Genomic DNA, 15,650 nt, shown 5'->3' on the forward strand with positions numbered 1-15,650 from the left:
AGTTGGAGCCCCGCGTCGGGCTCTGTGCTGACAGCTTGGAGCCTGGAGCCTGCTTTGGATTTTGTGTCTCCCTCTCTCTCTCTGCCCCAACCCACTCACATTCTGTCTCTGTCTCTCTCAAAAATAAATAAAACATTAAAAAAAAAATTTAAAAAAATCACACCAGAGATCAGTACCTAACCCCTTTTCTTGATTTTTTTGAGCTCCCTTAATGTGATATATATATATATATATATATATATATATATATATATATATATAAAATATATATATATATTTTATAACACTTGTTAGTGTGGGTCCTTTTCTTTTTCTTTTTTTCCTAAAGTTTATTTATTTTGAGAGAGAGAGAAAGTGAGCGAGCAGGGGAGGCAGAGAGGGAGGGAAAGAGAGAGAATCCCAAGCAGGCTCTGCACTGTCAGTACAGAGCCCGATGCAGGGTTGGAACTCATGAACCGGGAGATCATGACCCAAGCTGAAACCAAGAGTTAGATGCTTAACCGACAGAGTCACCCAGGTGTCCCAATGTAACATGTATTTTTCCAGGTGCCCCAATGTAATATATATTCTTATAAGCCACCTTGGAAATTGAATCATCAACTTTGAAAAATATATAACAAAGTAATTTTTAGTAAAATATATTTCATTTTAGCTTAGTGTATCTTATATTATAAAGATCATTTTTTTTAAGTTTATTTTGAGAGAGAGAGAGAGCGGGAGAGAGCACACGAGCAGGAAGGGGCAGAGAGAGAGGGAGTGACAATCCCAAGCAGGCTCCACATTGCCAGCAGAGAGTATGACCTGGGGCTTGATCCCACAAATTATGAGATCACTACTTAAGCCGAAATCAAGAGGCAGTCAGTTGCTTAACTGATGGAGCCACCCAGACACCCCTATAAAGGTCATTTTTAAAAATTTACTTACTGGGGCACCTGGGTGGCTCAGTCGGTTAAGCATCCGACTCGGCTCAGGTCATGATCTCACGGTTTGTGAGTTTGAGCGCATATCCAGCTCTGTGCTGACAGCTCGGAGCCTGGAGTCTGCTTCGGATTCTGTGTCTCCCTTTCTCTCTGTTCCTCCCCTGCTCACACTCTCTTTCTCTCTCAAAAAATAGAGATTAAAAAAAAAAATTTTTTTTTAATTTACTTATTATTTATGAGAGAGAGAGAGCACAAGTGAGTGAAGGGCAGAGAGAGAGGGAGAGAGAGTGTGGAGCCCAGAGTGGGGCTCGAGTTCACCCGAGAGGGGCTTGAACTCACAGACGTCGAGATCATGCCCTGAGCCAAAGTGGAACACTCAACTAAGCCACCCAGGCACCCCTATAAAGATAATTTTTTAATGCAGTTCTTCACTGACAGATAAATTTGGACTTTTTTCTAATTTGATAATTAACACCCAGTCTGATTTACTTCAGTTTAATTATTTAAGAAAATTCAAGATTTATAAAATGATGTGTGTGTGGACCAAATATATTATGAAATACAAATAACAAAAGTAGCAAAAACAAACTTCAAAGGTTCATTACATACAATTTCTTCCATCAAGACCAGCTTAATTTTCCCTCCCACTCTGCTGAACCATTTTACAGTGTTGCTCTGAGTGCTTTCACTCCAACACACATAATCAATAGAAATTAGTGACCCCCCCCGGCCCCCCCCGCTGCCCTGCTTTTTAAAGAAATCAGCCAGTTTTTAAGGTCCCTCCCAAATTCACTGAAATAAAGAGATTAATGGCACGGTCCCAGGAGCAGCTCTATGCCCGTGAGTGAGCTAGGAGTTCAGCCTTACTCAAGCCAAAGGACACACAGGATGTACACATAGGACATCACCCAGCAGGGAACACAGAACACGGGGCTGAGGGCCCCACCAAGGACCCCAGACCCAAGTTCAGTCTGTGATTTTAACAAGTTGTGTATGCTTGGGATCAGGTCCCTTTCTTCTCTAGACCTCTGGCTTCCTCATCTGTAAAATGGGAAACTGATGAATTAATGGCTCAAGACCTTTTAAGTTCTGAATTTGATTCACAAGAAAATAAAAGATTAGAATTATACAAACCTCACGAGGATATTTCTGAGTAAACAGTGATGGAAATTTGAGATTTCTTACATCAGTTAAGATCTATAAAGAAAGAAAAGTGTTACTGGTTTTTAAGTCGGTTTTGACATATGGATTTATTTGTTTAAACGTATTTTTTGATACTCTCACAGAGTGACTAAGAAGAAAATTGAGTATTAAACAGACAGAAAATTTATCAATAGCTTTTCCTGACCTGACAATCTACAAAGAAGTGCTTCCAGAGCACAGATCTTACATGCCATCAAATCATCAAAATCTAGAAAATAATTCAGATATAATTATGCTTGAATTGTACATATTATACTGACACCTCGATTTTTTTTTTCTTTTTTCAACGTTTTTTTGGTTTTTTATGTTAATTTATTTTTGGGGGGGAGGGGAAAGAGGCTGGACGGGGGGGGGGGCGGAAAAGAGGGAGACACAGAATCAGAAACAGGCTCCAGGCTCTGAGCCATCAGCCCAGAGCCCGACACGGGGCTTGAACTCACGGACCGCGAGATCGTGACCTGGCTGAAGTCGTGACCTGGCTGAAGTCGGACGCTTAACCGACTGCGCCACCCAGGCGCCCCTGACACCTCGATTTTAACTGAAAACACATTGATTTGTGTAAAAAAACCCTCAATCATTCATGAATAAATATTTGTGACCTTACGTGGGTAAGTTTTTCTATTTGTATCTAGCCTTTGTATTTGATATGAAAGAGTACATTCTTTCTTCCTCTCTCTCTCTTTTTTTTTAGTTATCTCTATCCCCAACGTGGAGCTCAACCTCATGACTTTTGAGATCAAGAGTTTCATGCTCTGCTGACTGAGCCAGCCAGGTACCCCTGTTTTTCTTATTTTTTTTTTTTTTGAGTGAAAACAAAACAAAACAAACAAACAAACAGTTAATTGTGCTAAATCCTGAGTATAAAACGAAGCTTTTCAAAGTTCATTGGGAAATTTTCATACATGTTATCACTCTCTTTATGTTCCAGAGAAAGACATAATAGAGAACAAAACTTTTAAAATAAGATTCTCAGATTTAAGAGAAGATAGTGAATCCACGTAAAAAGAATGGAATGTTCTAAAAAGGAACAATCTTGGACATTAAAAATTGGATTGTCAAAATAAAAACTTAGGAAATTGGAATAACGAGTTAAGGAACTCTTACAAAAGAACCATACAAACAAATGGGAAATAGGAGGGAAAAAATTAGCCAATTATATGATTAAGTCAGGAGTTATAGAAAAACAGAAAAGTGGAGAAGAATTTCTAAAGAACTAGCACAAGAAATTTTCTAGAACTGAAGGAGTCACATCTTCTAACTGAAAGGACCTACCGGTGTTAAGTACATTAAGTGAGGGGAAAAGAGATCAATGAAAGGACTGAATTTCGTAAGAGCTTCCAGAAAGGAAAACAAAACGGTTCCAAAGATTCCACATAAAAGAATCAGGTATCAGAGAGGCACCAGCTCTGCAGCACTGGAAACTGTAAGGCGGAGTCAATGCCCTCAAGGTTCTGAGGAAAATTATTTCCAATCCAGGATTAGAAGCTGGCCAATTCATCAATTACATTTAAAGATGGGAAAAATATTTTTTAGAAACGTGGAGACTCTAAAATTTCTCTCTCATACACTCTTTTTGAGGAATTGGCTGCAGAATGTGCTCTAGCAAAATAAGGGAGTAGTGCAAGGAAGAGGGGAAACGTGGAATCTGGGAGACAGGGAGGGACCCAGGCGGGGAAGGGCAAGTGTGCCCTGGGTGACACCTTATAGAAAGTCCAGGGGGTATTCAGTTCAGATGGGAGGACAAAAGCTTTGAGAAGAAAGACTCCAAGAAAAGGCAAACAAAACAAAACAAAACCCCCAAAACCAGACAGATAAGCTATACTGAGCACTGAGAAAATACTGTGTGATAGATATACAAAATACTGTGTGCAGATTTTGAACACGTTAAAAATGACAATAAAGGTTCACAGAAAACGAAACAATTGAGAAAAGGCCATTCTGGGGGGAAAAAGTATCAGAAAGAAAACAAAGAGTATGTTATTTGGTGTAGCCCATAGAACAATTTTTCACGGTCAAGATAAATTCTGGCTTCATTTAACTCATTTTTTTTACATAACTACATTTTAAAAATATTTCTTATCGAAATAAAATGTAGTTTTAACCGCTTAAAAGTGCCTTCGGTGGTTCTTATTCTGTCCACAATGTTGTACAACTATCACCACTATCTAATTGGAGAACATTTTCATCACCCCAAAAAGCAGCCCATTAAACAGCCCCTTCTCCATCGCCATCTACCCCCAGGTCCTGACAACTACGGATATGCTTTGTCTCTATAGATTTACATATTCTAGATATTTCACATCAGTGGAATCCTACAACAGGTGGCCTTTTGTGTCTGGCTTTTCACTCAGTGTAACACTTTCGAGGGTCATTGGTGTTGTAGCATTCGTCAGTGTTTCATTTCCTTTCGTGGCTGAATAACATTCCATAGCCCAGGCACACCACATCATTTTGTTTTTCATCAGCTGACTCACATTTGGGTTGTCTCTCCTTTTTGGCTACTATGAAGATGCTACTGTGAACACTTGCATACAAGTCTGTCTGTGGACCTATGTTTTCATTGCTTTTGGGGAAATACCTAGTGTGGGACTGTTGAGTCACGTGTAACTCTATGCTTAATTTTCTGAGTAACTGACAAACTGCTTTCCCCAGTGGCTGTACCATTTTTCATTCCTACCAGCAAAAGTATGGGACTTCTAATTTCTCTATATCCTTTCTAACATTTGTTATTTTGTTTTGTTTTGTTTATTACAGTTGTCATAGATGGTGTGAAGTAGTATCTCATTGTGATTTTGATTTGTCCTTGTTTGTTGCATTTGATTTGTATTAACTTGTATTATTTGTATCCCTTCTTTGCCGAAATGTCTATTCGAGTCCTTTGCTCATTTTTTAATTAAGTTGTCTTTTTGTTCTTGAGTTGTAATAGTTCTTTGTATATTCTGAACACTAGACCTTATCAGATCTATGGTTCACAAATATTTTCTCCCATTCTGTAGGGGATTTTCACTTTCTTGACAGAGTTCTTTGATATACTTGTAACAACATAAATTTTGATGCCGTATGATTCTGATTCTTTACATATGTTGGACCTGTTTCATATCTTTCTAGAAGTTTTTAGAGTGTTCTGAAATTTAGTCATTCCGGTTTTTTAATTTTCTTCTTTTTTTCCCATTTGTTATGCAGAGTACTTGGTAGGTCCTTTTGGTTAGAAAATATGAGCCCTTTGATACTATGTGAGAACTATATCCTCTTCTACCATGGACAGGAGTCAATAAATAAGATCTAAAACTGATATAGAAATGGTGATAAGAACAAACTTTAGAAATACGGAGGTAAGTACTGGGGATAGCAGTTAGAAAAGTTGAGGGTGACCACTTATGGACAATGGGGAAAAATGTGACAATGGCCTCCTTTTAAAAGACTTTCAGTAGTTGGGGCACCTGGTGGCTCAGCTGGTTAAGCATCTGACTCTTGATTTCGGGTCAGGTCATGATCCCAGGGTCGTGGGATGGAGCCCCTCGTAGGGCTCCGCGCTGAGCGTGGAGACTGCTTGGGATTTTCTCTCCCTCTTTCTCTCTCTCTCTCTCTCTCTCTCTCTCTCTCTCCCTCCCTCCCTCTCCCCTTCTCTCACTGCCCCTCCCCCACTCGTGCTTGCCTGCTCTCAATCTAAAGCTTAAAAAAATTTTAAAGACTTTCAGTAGTCTTCCTTAAAAGCCATGGTCATGGCTTATTTTCAGAGAAAAAAAACATTAATTATGCTTAATTTGCCAGTTTTTAAGTGTATGAGTATGTGGCCACTTGCCCTCAGAAAAACTCTTTTCTGACCAAAGACCACCGTCACTCCCTCTCCGCCCCCATTACTCACGGTCCCCCTAGCTTTGCACTTATTACAAATTGACTGAGTGTAGGATATTGTTAATGATGAATTTAAGTAACAAGGACTAATCAAATAATTTTTGAAAACTGAGCTTTAAATGGAAGTAAACAGTCTACAAATCATCCCTGTAAAAGCTCATGTGACCTTTTCCACTTACAGTCAACTAGTCTGATGGTATCCAGAATAAGTTACTCTCCTTTTAAAATCCTTTCTTTTGTAAACTTGAGTATTTTCTTTTTGCATCTTTTCTGAGTAGGGGGAACTTACCCGGACTCTCTCCATCTGAGTGCCGAATGGGTACAGCAGTTCAAACAGAATGAGGCCTAAAGAAAAGATGTCCACTTTATGAGAGTAGTTGCTTCCATGAATCTGAAATCCCATATAAAGAAGAAATATTAGGAAAAACTTAACAGAGGTCGTACAAAATTAATATAGCCTTAGTGAATCCCAAAGTTGACCTAGTCACTTCTTGGTTTCAATGTAATCGTATGGGTAAAAACGTCAGCAAAGAGTTAATAATCACTCCCAGCCTCTTTTCTTCAACTCACCACAGCAAGAGTAATTAAACTACTCAGCATTACAGAAGGAAAGCCCAGGTACAGCTCTGAGATATGCATCAGTAAAATAGGCCCCGAAGAAACCTGGAGCCTTGCGGTGCTAAAAAAGTTGGTGGGAGCCAGTAAGAGCTGCTCAACTACCCTCGAGGTGAAGATTTTCAAAGCCAACACTATCTAAAGCAGATCTCTCATTTCTAATCATCTTAGACCTCACCCATTTTTATGAGAAAATCTTCATTACTCCAAACCACTAATCAACTGTGGTTAGCCCTCATTATGGTACTTAATTGTGGACTACTTTGCATTCTTAGTTGTGTTTTACATGCGTATATTTCTTATTGTTCACGACTAGATTATAAAGTCCTGGAGGGAAGGAAACTGCCGCTTTTGTGTGCTTTTGTGTTCTCACCATCAGGCACTGGGCTAAGTATAGAGAAGGCCCTCAATAAAAACTTATTTGTTAAAATGAACAGACGAATTACAGCCCAACTGCTCTATAAAACAAAGCCTCATTCAAATTAAAAGTGACCTCCCCGGACTTAGAAGAACCCTTTTATGTGTGAAAATTACTCTAGGCAGAGAACTTCACGTTTGGCAAACATTAGAGAAGGGCGTTACTCTGAAAGCACTCCATAGTGGCATTTTTAAATTTTTTTTATTTTTTTAACGTTTTTTATTTATTTTTGAGACAGAGAGAGACAGAGCATGAACGGGGGAGGGGCAGAGAGAGAGGGAGACACAGAATGGGAAGCAGGCTCCAGGGTCCGAGCCATCAGCCCAGAGCCGACGCGGGGCTCGAACCCACGGACCGCGAGATCATGACCTGAGCTGAAGTCGGACGCTCAACGGACTGAGCCACCCAGGCGCCCCCATGGTGGCATTTCTTAATGGGGGACTCGAAGCCCTCTCCCACCTCCTAAGTGGCAGCTGACACCAGCCTCCCAGGCTCCTTCTACCAGCCAGCCTGCCTCTGTGTGTAAAGAGTATCAGCTCGGGAGAGTGTCAGTGCCAACACTGGTGACATTACCTTTCCCTCTTCCCTTCCCTCTTATCTTTGGGGGTTGGGAAGTATTCCAAACTCCCCAAACTCTTCAAAAACAGAGCTTATAGGGCTACAGTGAAAAGGACATCCTCACACACTATTTGGAAAATAACACACCTTCATGAAAAGCAACTTGCAGTAAACACTGACTTCCATTTAATAGTCCTATTTTATTTCATCCACCCAAAGGTAAGTGGAAATGGGGAGATTTGTACGCAGGGATAGTTATTTAAGTAATACTCCTAATAGCAAAACTTGTAAGTAAGTAACTAAAATGCCCAAAACGAATATTGAATAAATTGCTTCACAGAGAGAAGACTATATACCCAAAGCTATTTTCTAAAAACATTCAATAATGTGGGAAATGCTTAATTTTAATATTTTATCCAAAATCTTATGGACTAGAATCCCAAGTTTCTTTTCCAAAATAAAGTATGTATAAATACGTGTTGTAAAGGGTGTATACATATACAGAAAAAAGAAATGAGAACCACTGTTAATGTTTTAGAGATTTTTTAGTAAGTGATTTTAAATTTTTCTTTATACATTCCTATATTTCCTACATACAGAATAGATCGATATAAAAGGAGGGGGGAAAAGTACGATTACGTACATTTAAAAAACAATGTAGCTTCGTGATCTCTACAAAAAGTGATTATACAAAGTGATCTCTACAAAATATCTAAAAATTAAGGAATTAAGTGTAAAATCTCAAGAGGGGGAGAATATAATATAAATATACCCTTTGAGAGTTTAAGTTGATTGTTTTATCACTGTGCAATATTAGAACTTGGACCATATTTCTTGGTAATTACAACCAAGAAAAAAGTAGCTGGTCTCTGCTCACTTATTTTCTCCTAGAAGGGCAAAAAAAATTGAAAGCTTTGATAAAATATATTTTAAAACAATTCTTAACACAGCTTCTGAAACTTGGTTAAGACAATTCATACAAAGTATTCTGAGAGACTTTTAAAGGGACATTTTTTGTTTTTAAATTTTTTTAGTAACATTTATTTTCTGAGAGACAGAGCATGAGCAGGGGAGGGGCAGAGAGAGGGAGACACAGAATCCGAAGCAGGTTCCAGGCTCTGAGCTGTCAGCACAGAGCCCGACGCGGGGCTAAAACCCACAAACTGTGAGATCATGACCTGAGCCGAAGTCAGACAGTTAACTGTTTGCTTTTTGTTTTTTGTTTTTATATATATATAAAGAGACATTTTAGGAGCACCTGGGTGGTTCCGTGGGTTAAGCGTCTGACTCTTGTTTGGCTCAGGTCATGATCTTGCAGTTTGTGAGTTTGAGCCCCACACGGGGCTCTGTACTGACAGTGTGGAGCCTGCTTGGGATTCTCTTTCCTGCTCCCTCTCTCTGCCCCTCCCCTGCTCTCTCTCACTCTCTCACACAATAAGTAAATGAACATGTTTAAAAAAAAATAAAGGGACATTTTATAAAGTGACAGTGTCTATATTGAAGAGTGTATAATATAGAATAACAACAAGGTAATTGTTAAGAGAATTAAGACTATTTTTAACTACCATATTTTCACTGCAGTGTCAATGGCAAAATTTCTCCGGCTATCCTTGATTTCTAGTATCTTCAACAACAACAAATATGGTATCATTTATGGTTGATCTCTTCCTTTCTTAGATGGCAACGCTTTCCTCCAGCAAACACACACCCACATGTGCGCACGTGAGCACACACATCAGCCGCAAGCCACAATCCAGTCACAGCACAGCAGCGTGGGGTTAGCTGAGTCCATCTAGTGTCTATGTTTCCACTGACATTCACACTCACTCATTCTATCATGGTTGTAGGTGTCCGGGATAAAGTAAAACAAGAGAAAAATTAGGTCTCTCTTCTGATAGCTCGTATTTTAGAGGGGAGGAAAAAATTTCAGAGAGTTAGAAATGCTGTGAGAAGCATAAACAGTACAATGGGATAGATCCTGACAAGGAGTGGAGGGACAGTCATCTATTTCAAAGGGTGTCTGCGGGCAGGGGTGGAATGGGATATTGTACAACAGTTAAATAAAGTCTTCCTTCTCAAAGGCAATTCCTATGACTGGTCTCTGATACAACCTTCCAAAGATCATCTAATCCACAGATTCTCAAAGTTTGGCTACGGATCCCTGAGGATCCCAACATCCTTTCAGGAGGCCTGCAAGGTCAGGACTACTTCCATACTCCTACTAAGGCATGATTTGTCTCCTCTCTATGTTGACATTTGCACTGTGGGAAGCTTAGCGTGAATCAAGGCAGCCACACCGAGCTGTACCAGTGGTAATGATATTCTTCGGTGCCACATACAGTTAAACAACAACAAAAAAGGCAGTTTCCCTTAGAATGTCTTTGCTGAAGCAGTAAAAATCCTTAATTTTATTACATCTCGACCCTTAGGTACCTATCTTTATAATGGTCTGCATGACAAAATGGGAAATATTCATAAAGCATTTCTGCTCCACACCCAGGCCTAGTGGTTGTCTCAAGAGAAAGCGACTGTGCAGTTGTTGGAGTTATAATATAAACTGGTTGCTTTTCACCTGCCTCCTTAGCACAGCAGGCAGCGCGTCAGCCTCATAAACTGGTTGCTTTTCCCATTTTTTCACCATTTTGACTTGAAGCAACAACTGGTCGACAAACTATGGTTATTCCAACTTGGTTACCTGACAGGCATTTTCTTTCTTTTTTTTTTAATTAAAAAAAAAATGTTTATTTTTGAGAGAGAGAGACAGAGTGAGAGTGGGGGAGGAGCAGAGGGAGAAGGAGACACAGAATCCAAAGCAGGCTCCAGGCTCTGAGCTGTCAGCACAGAGCCCGACACGGGGCTCGAACTCACAAATGGTGAGATCATGACGTGAGCTGAAGTCTGATGCTTAACCGGCTGAGCCACCCAGACGCCCGAGACATTTTCTTACAGGTGAACAAAGTGAGATTGGCACTTCAAGGAAAACTGACAGTGTTTGTGGCTAATGATAAAAACTGAGCTTTGACATGAAATCAGAGTTTGGGAAAATTCATATTCACCATGGGGGCTTCTTAATGTCTAAAGCCTTTTCTAGTGAGACTGGTAGAGATATTAATCCAAGTGATTTTTTAAAATACTAGATAATGACTTGTGACAACTTTTGGAAAAGTTGCATAACTTAGGGAACCGACAGTTTTCAAGTTACCAACACACAATGTGACAAAATCATGCAACGGCGAAAGATCCTTTCAAAGTACAAAAAGGACCAAGGATGTTACAGTAACAGAATACAAACGTTTAGTGACACGGTTTTAGACTCCACAGGGCAGATGACTTTTAAGAAACTATTACTTACTAAGTTTTGATGCACTACCAAAGACAAACCCTCACAATTACCTGAAAATGCTATTAAATACTCCTCCCTTTCCAACTATGTATCCGTGTGAGGTCTGATTTTCATTTCCTTCAGCCAAAATAACACAGTGCAACAGATTAAATGCAAAAGCAGATGTGAGAATCTGGCTGTTTTATGTCCGATAAGATTTGCAAAAAATGTACACAAATGCCACTCTTCTTGCTAACTTGTTTTTGTTTTGGAAAATACTTATTTCTCACAGAAATGTCTTTGAGATGCAATGGGTTCAATACTGCTATTTTTAGCTAGTAAGATTTTTATGAATTTCTCAATATTAACCTCTAACTTGGCAAATATTGATAGGTAAGATCCCATAAGAAAAACTCTTGGGTTCTCAATCACGTTTACAAGTATAAACAGGTATCGAGACCACAAAGTCCTAGATCGGCTGTCGCAGAAGCATCTGTAAGCCCGTGAGTATGGTTAGCCTGGTGGTGGCTGTGCATGCTTCTCTGATGCTCTCGGGATGCCCTGCTCCCACTACTCTTCTAGGCCCTGCCCGTTCTCAGTGCGTGTCCTTGGGAGACTAAGCATACCACAAGGCAACACATCCTAGCCCATCTACCACTAGTTCCTGCCCTGGTACATTCTAGAAGTTGCTTGTGAATTACTGGAATGAGCAGCCCAGTACAGTACTCTGGCTCTGGCTGGCTCTGAAACCAGTTTCTACATAGTTTACACAAGACGAACTGGAGTTACGTTTGGGAGAGGGGCATTCCAAGTCTTTTTCTAAATTTCTGGTTACTGTCAGGTTTTGGTGCAGGGGTGAGTGTGTTTTATGCACTGTATTTTTCTTAATTCATCCCCAACTCAGGTTGTAGAAATGGCACCCTAGCTGTGCTGTCTGTGAATACTACTACCAGTTTCCATGATTTTCAGATTTTATTGTATTGGGTATTTTAAGGAGAATGTGGATGGAGATTCCTGGGGCTCATCTAGTTTGTGGCCATTCTAACTGAAAATCCATTTTCAATTCGGAAAGAAAACAAAAAACTTGCCTGCTCTGGGCTCATATACAGTTTGGTCCCTACTTGTCCTGTGTGTCTGGCACACGCTGGCATTGGGGTCAGAACCATCTGCTCTTCCTCATCCTGGTCCATTGCAGTCACTAATCCAAAGTCTCCGACCTTGACCACATCGTCCACTGTAAAGAATATGTTGGAAGGCTGGAAAAAATAAGACAGACAAAGGCATGGTGGGTGTATATGGAGAAGAAGAGAAATGAAGAGAATTATTTAAATGACTGTAGAAGATATATACAAGAAACTAGATAGTCTCAAACATGTTTCTCTTTAAAATGGACTAATATAAAAATAAAAGCAATCATCCAATGTTGAGTAAGGAAAAGGGAGGGGTGACAAAGGGAGCTGGCATTGATTGAACATCTATTTAAACTCTTAGAGATTCACATTCTCCAGGACCCAGTCCTCAATCTCAGTATTCTAGACTCTCCTTGGGCAGGCTTTTTATGTTTATGACTTAAGCCATGATAGTTAACAGTAATAATAACAGCAAAGGCATACATAACACTGGTAATGCACCAGTTCTAAAGCAGTTCACCACTACTGGGGCGCCTGGGTGGCTCAGTCAGTTAAGCGTCCGACTTCAGCTCAGGTCATGATCTCACAGTTTGTGAGTTCGAGCCCCGCATTGGGCTCTCTGCTCTCAGTGCAGCGCTCTCTGCTGTCCAGAGCCTGCTTTGGATCCTCTGTCCCCCCTCTCTCTGCCCACCCACCCTGCTCATGCTTTCTCTTTCTCAAAAATAAACAAAAATTAAAAAAAATAAAGCAGTCTACCACTATTAACTCATGTAATACTTACAACCGTATTAGTCCTTTTAGACCCCCATTTTACAGATATGAAAACTGAGGCCCAGAACAATTAAGTAAATTGCCCAAGGTTACCCATCTAGCAAGTGGTGGAGCAGGGATTCAAACCCAGGAAATTCAAGTTCAAGTTTCCCTAAGAAAAAGACTTCTGGTTCACTGCCACATGGCCAGCATTCAGGACAATCATTGCCCTATGGTAGCTCATCACTTCTATTTGATGAATGAATAAAACAGACTGACCTTTGGGTTTGTGTCTGAGAGGGGGAAGTAGGCTACCAAGGAGAATAAGAGCTCTTCACTACTACCTTGTGCTGCCTCTTCTAATACCCTAGGCTCCCATATACTCCCAGACCACTGTCCTGAGTTCTAAACCCTCACATACAACTATTTGTGGGATATATCCAACCAGATTTCTTGTGGGTTCCTCCAACTGCCCGCGTGAAATACATCATCGTTCCTTCAGCACCTGTGCTAACCCTGGCTAACATAAACACTGTCGTAGCCCTTGAAATAAGGAGAAAGGAAGTCATTTAGCTCATGACATTGAATGTCACTGGGCCTCCAATACTGCTAAATAACATTTTACTCCTAAACTGCAAAATACGCTTCTACAGTTTCGACTCTGAAGCAGTAAGTTATTGCACAAAACCCAAAGTCTACAGTAATGGCATCCTGCTCTCCCCCAAATGACCCCATGTGAGAGACAACAATAGACCGTGCTGCCATTCGTTTCATCTTTCTCCCTCCCTGCTTCTTTTCTGGGGTCAGTTGTTATTTACTAAACACTGTAATGGACTTTTTTTTTTTTTTTTTTTGGTCTTCCAGCATCTCCCCCTGTGCTTCCACCAGAAATATCCTGACTTGCCCTGGGGAACTCCCTTCTTCCCAAGCGTGCAGCAACCCCGTGGTTTGTGTGGAAGTTGTCCTGAGGCTACTACCCCAGAGGTTATATAAGCCAGTCAGCATGGTTCCATCCCCTGGCTAGGAGACTGGGTTAGGGGTGGATATGTGTCCTTGGCTTATCAATTAGAAAGAAACCCAGGATTTCTGATCAATATTGGGGGAAAGAGATACTTTTGTTCCCATGCCCTATCCAACGACCCTCAAAGACTTACAACATGAAGCCCTGAGGACTGCTGATACCCATCCCGAGACCGTGAAGGGAGACCATGCCTGAAAATGGAAACACGAAATGGCGATGGGGTAGGGCCAGGTTCTGGCTATACATCTCTTGATCCTAGATCAAGCTTTACCTGAATCTTGGATAGTTCAGTTATATGGCCAATACATTTCCTTTTTGGTTAAATCGGCACAAATGCGTTTTTCCCATAAACAAAAGAATATTAAAAATAAAATGGTATGAGCATACAGAATGTGCCAGACATTGTACTAAGGAACTAACAAGTGAACAAAACAGACATGGAAACCAAAGGATAAATAATACAAGTGTGATGAGAATTTAAAGGAGAAATACCAGGTTCTATGAGGACACAGTATACCTGAGGAACTGCGAAAAGCCCAGTGTGAAGCCCCAGCTAGAGAGAAGAGACTAGAAGCCTGGAGAACTGGGGGATGGGGAGCGCCAATGACAAACACTGGGCAAGGAACAAAAGCTGGGGAGTGGAAGGGCCGCAAGGTTTAACATGGCTCAGAGCCTTGGGTCAGAATGAACAGAATGCAGACCTTTTTAAACTGGGAATAAAAATTGTGGGAGTAATTTTTCTGGCACACTGGAAGTCTTTAAAAACAATAGGTCTTTACAAAGGAACAAACTTTTTGATTTCTAGAAAAACTAAGGGGAAATTGGAATTTTTTTGGTGGATAGACAAACGCAGAAAAAACCTTTAGACAACACTGTGGCATTAAACAAATATTCACTAATATCTCATTAACATTATAAAATCGGCAGAAGGATACATCATCAGTGAAAGCACAATTACATTGCCTTTCAACTTGGAATCTTGTGTGTATAGTAAGTGCTGAGTACAAGAAGAATGTGTTTCTAACCAGATGATAAACGTTTACCGTAGTCAAATAGCCAGCACCCTTTGGTTAAGGGGATCTGGCTTCCTGGAAGTTGTCTTCTCCCTTCCAACCAAAAGAAATCATCTCTGAACTTTTCCTACAGTGCAAAATAACTCGTTCTCATCAGTTTGGGCCCACCCTAAAAATCACTGAAGCACAGTGATTATATATACCTCAATAAGGATTACTTTGGAAAACAGGAACTATTCCTAACTCTTATCCCTGTTATTCCAAACTCTTAAAACATATTCAAGGATTAAAAAAACTACTGGTGATTTGAGAAGAAAATAACTTGTCCAAGTAGCTACTTTGGTGCCTGAAACAAAAGTGTGTGGTCACGTGCAACAAAACTGAAAGTGCCTGCAATCGATAATTTCAGCTACTTCGTCATCAGGAGAGTATTTATATATTCCCTACACATGTGCTGATGATCGCTATGAGCGTATGGAATACGGCCGAAATTAGCCAGGTAAAAGTTCCATATACTTATTTCAGAGACACACGTTGAAGAAATATTGAGTATTTTAGCAAGAATCTTATATAATTTAGCATATCATATTGCCACAATATTCAATACCGTATATACCAAAAATAGAATCAAAAGTTTTAGAGCTAGAAACAATCATGTGGCTATTTCCTTTCTTTCCCCATCCAGCTTCTCACACCCTTCCCCAAATGGCTAATGCGGAACCTATGTCTGCCCTTCCTTCGTGGGTCCTTTCACCATGCTACTCTGGGGCCCTCTGGAACTTATGTCAGGGTTACCCAAAGCCATAGGAAAAACAGGGTATATCTGCTCAGGGTGGATTGGTCCT

At 40.3% G+C, this 15,650-nt stretch overlaps 1 protein-coding gene across 1 annotated transcript in view; it reads right to left on the reverse strand.

The window, feature by feature from the left end:
- The window catches only part of EIF2AK3 (eukaryotic translation initiation factor 2 alpha kinase 3), a 71,199-nt gene that overhangs the window by 4,689 nt on the left and 50,860 nt on the right, over nt 1-15,650 (reverse strand). The window contains exons 14-16 of the mRNA XM_049652107.1: nt 11,980-12,147; nt 6,268-6,369; nt 2,055-2,117 (exon numbers count right to left, since the gene is read on the reverse strand). Coding sequence (XP_049508064.1) covers nt 2,055-2,117; nt 6,268-6,369; nt 11,980-12,147 — 333 coding nt within the window. The remainder of the gene's footprint in view (nt 1-2,054; nt 2,118-6,267; nt 6,370-11,979; nt 12,148-15,650) is intronic.

Source organism: Panthera uncia (assembly GCF_023721935.1).
Source record: "Panthera uncia isolate 11264 chromosome A3 unlocalized genomic scaffold, Puncia_PCG_1.0 HiC_scaffold_12, whole genome shotgun sequence".
In the NCBI taxonomy this organism is placed as follows: domain Eukaryota; kingdom Metazoa; phylum Chordata; class Mammalia; order Carnivora; family Felidae; genus Panthera; species Panthera uncia.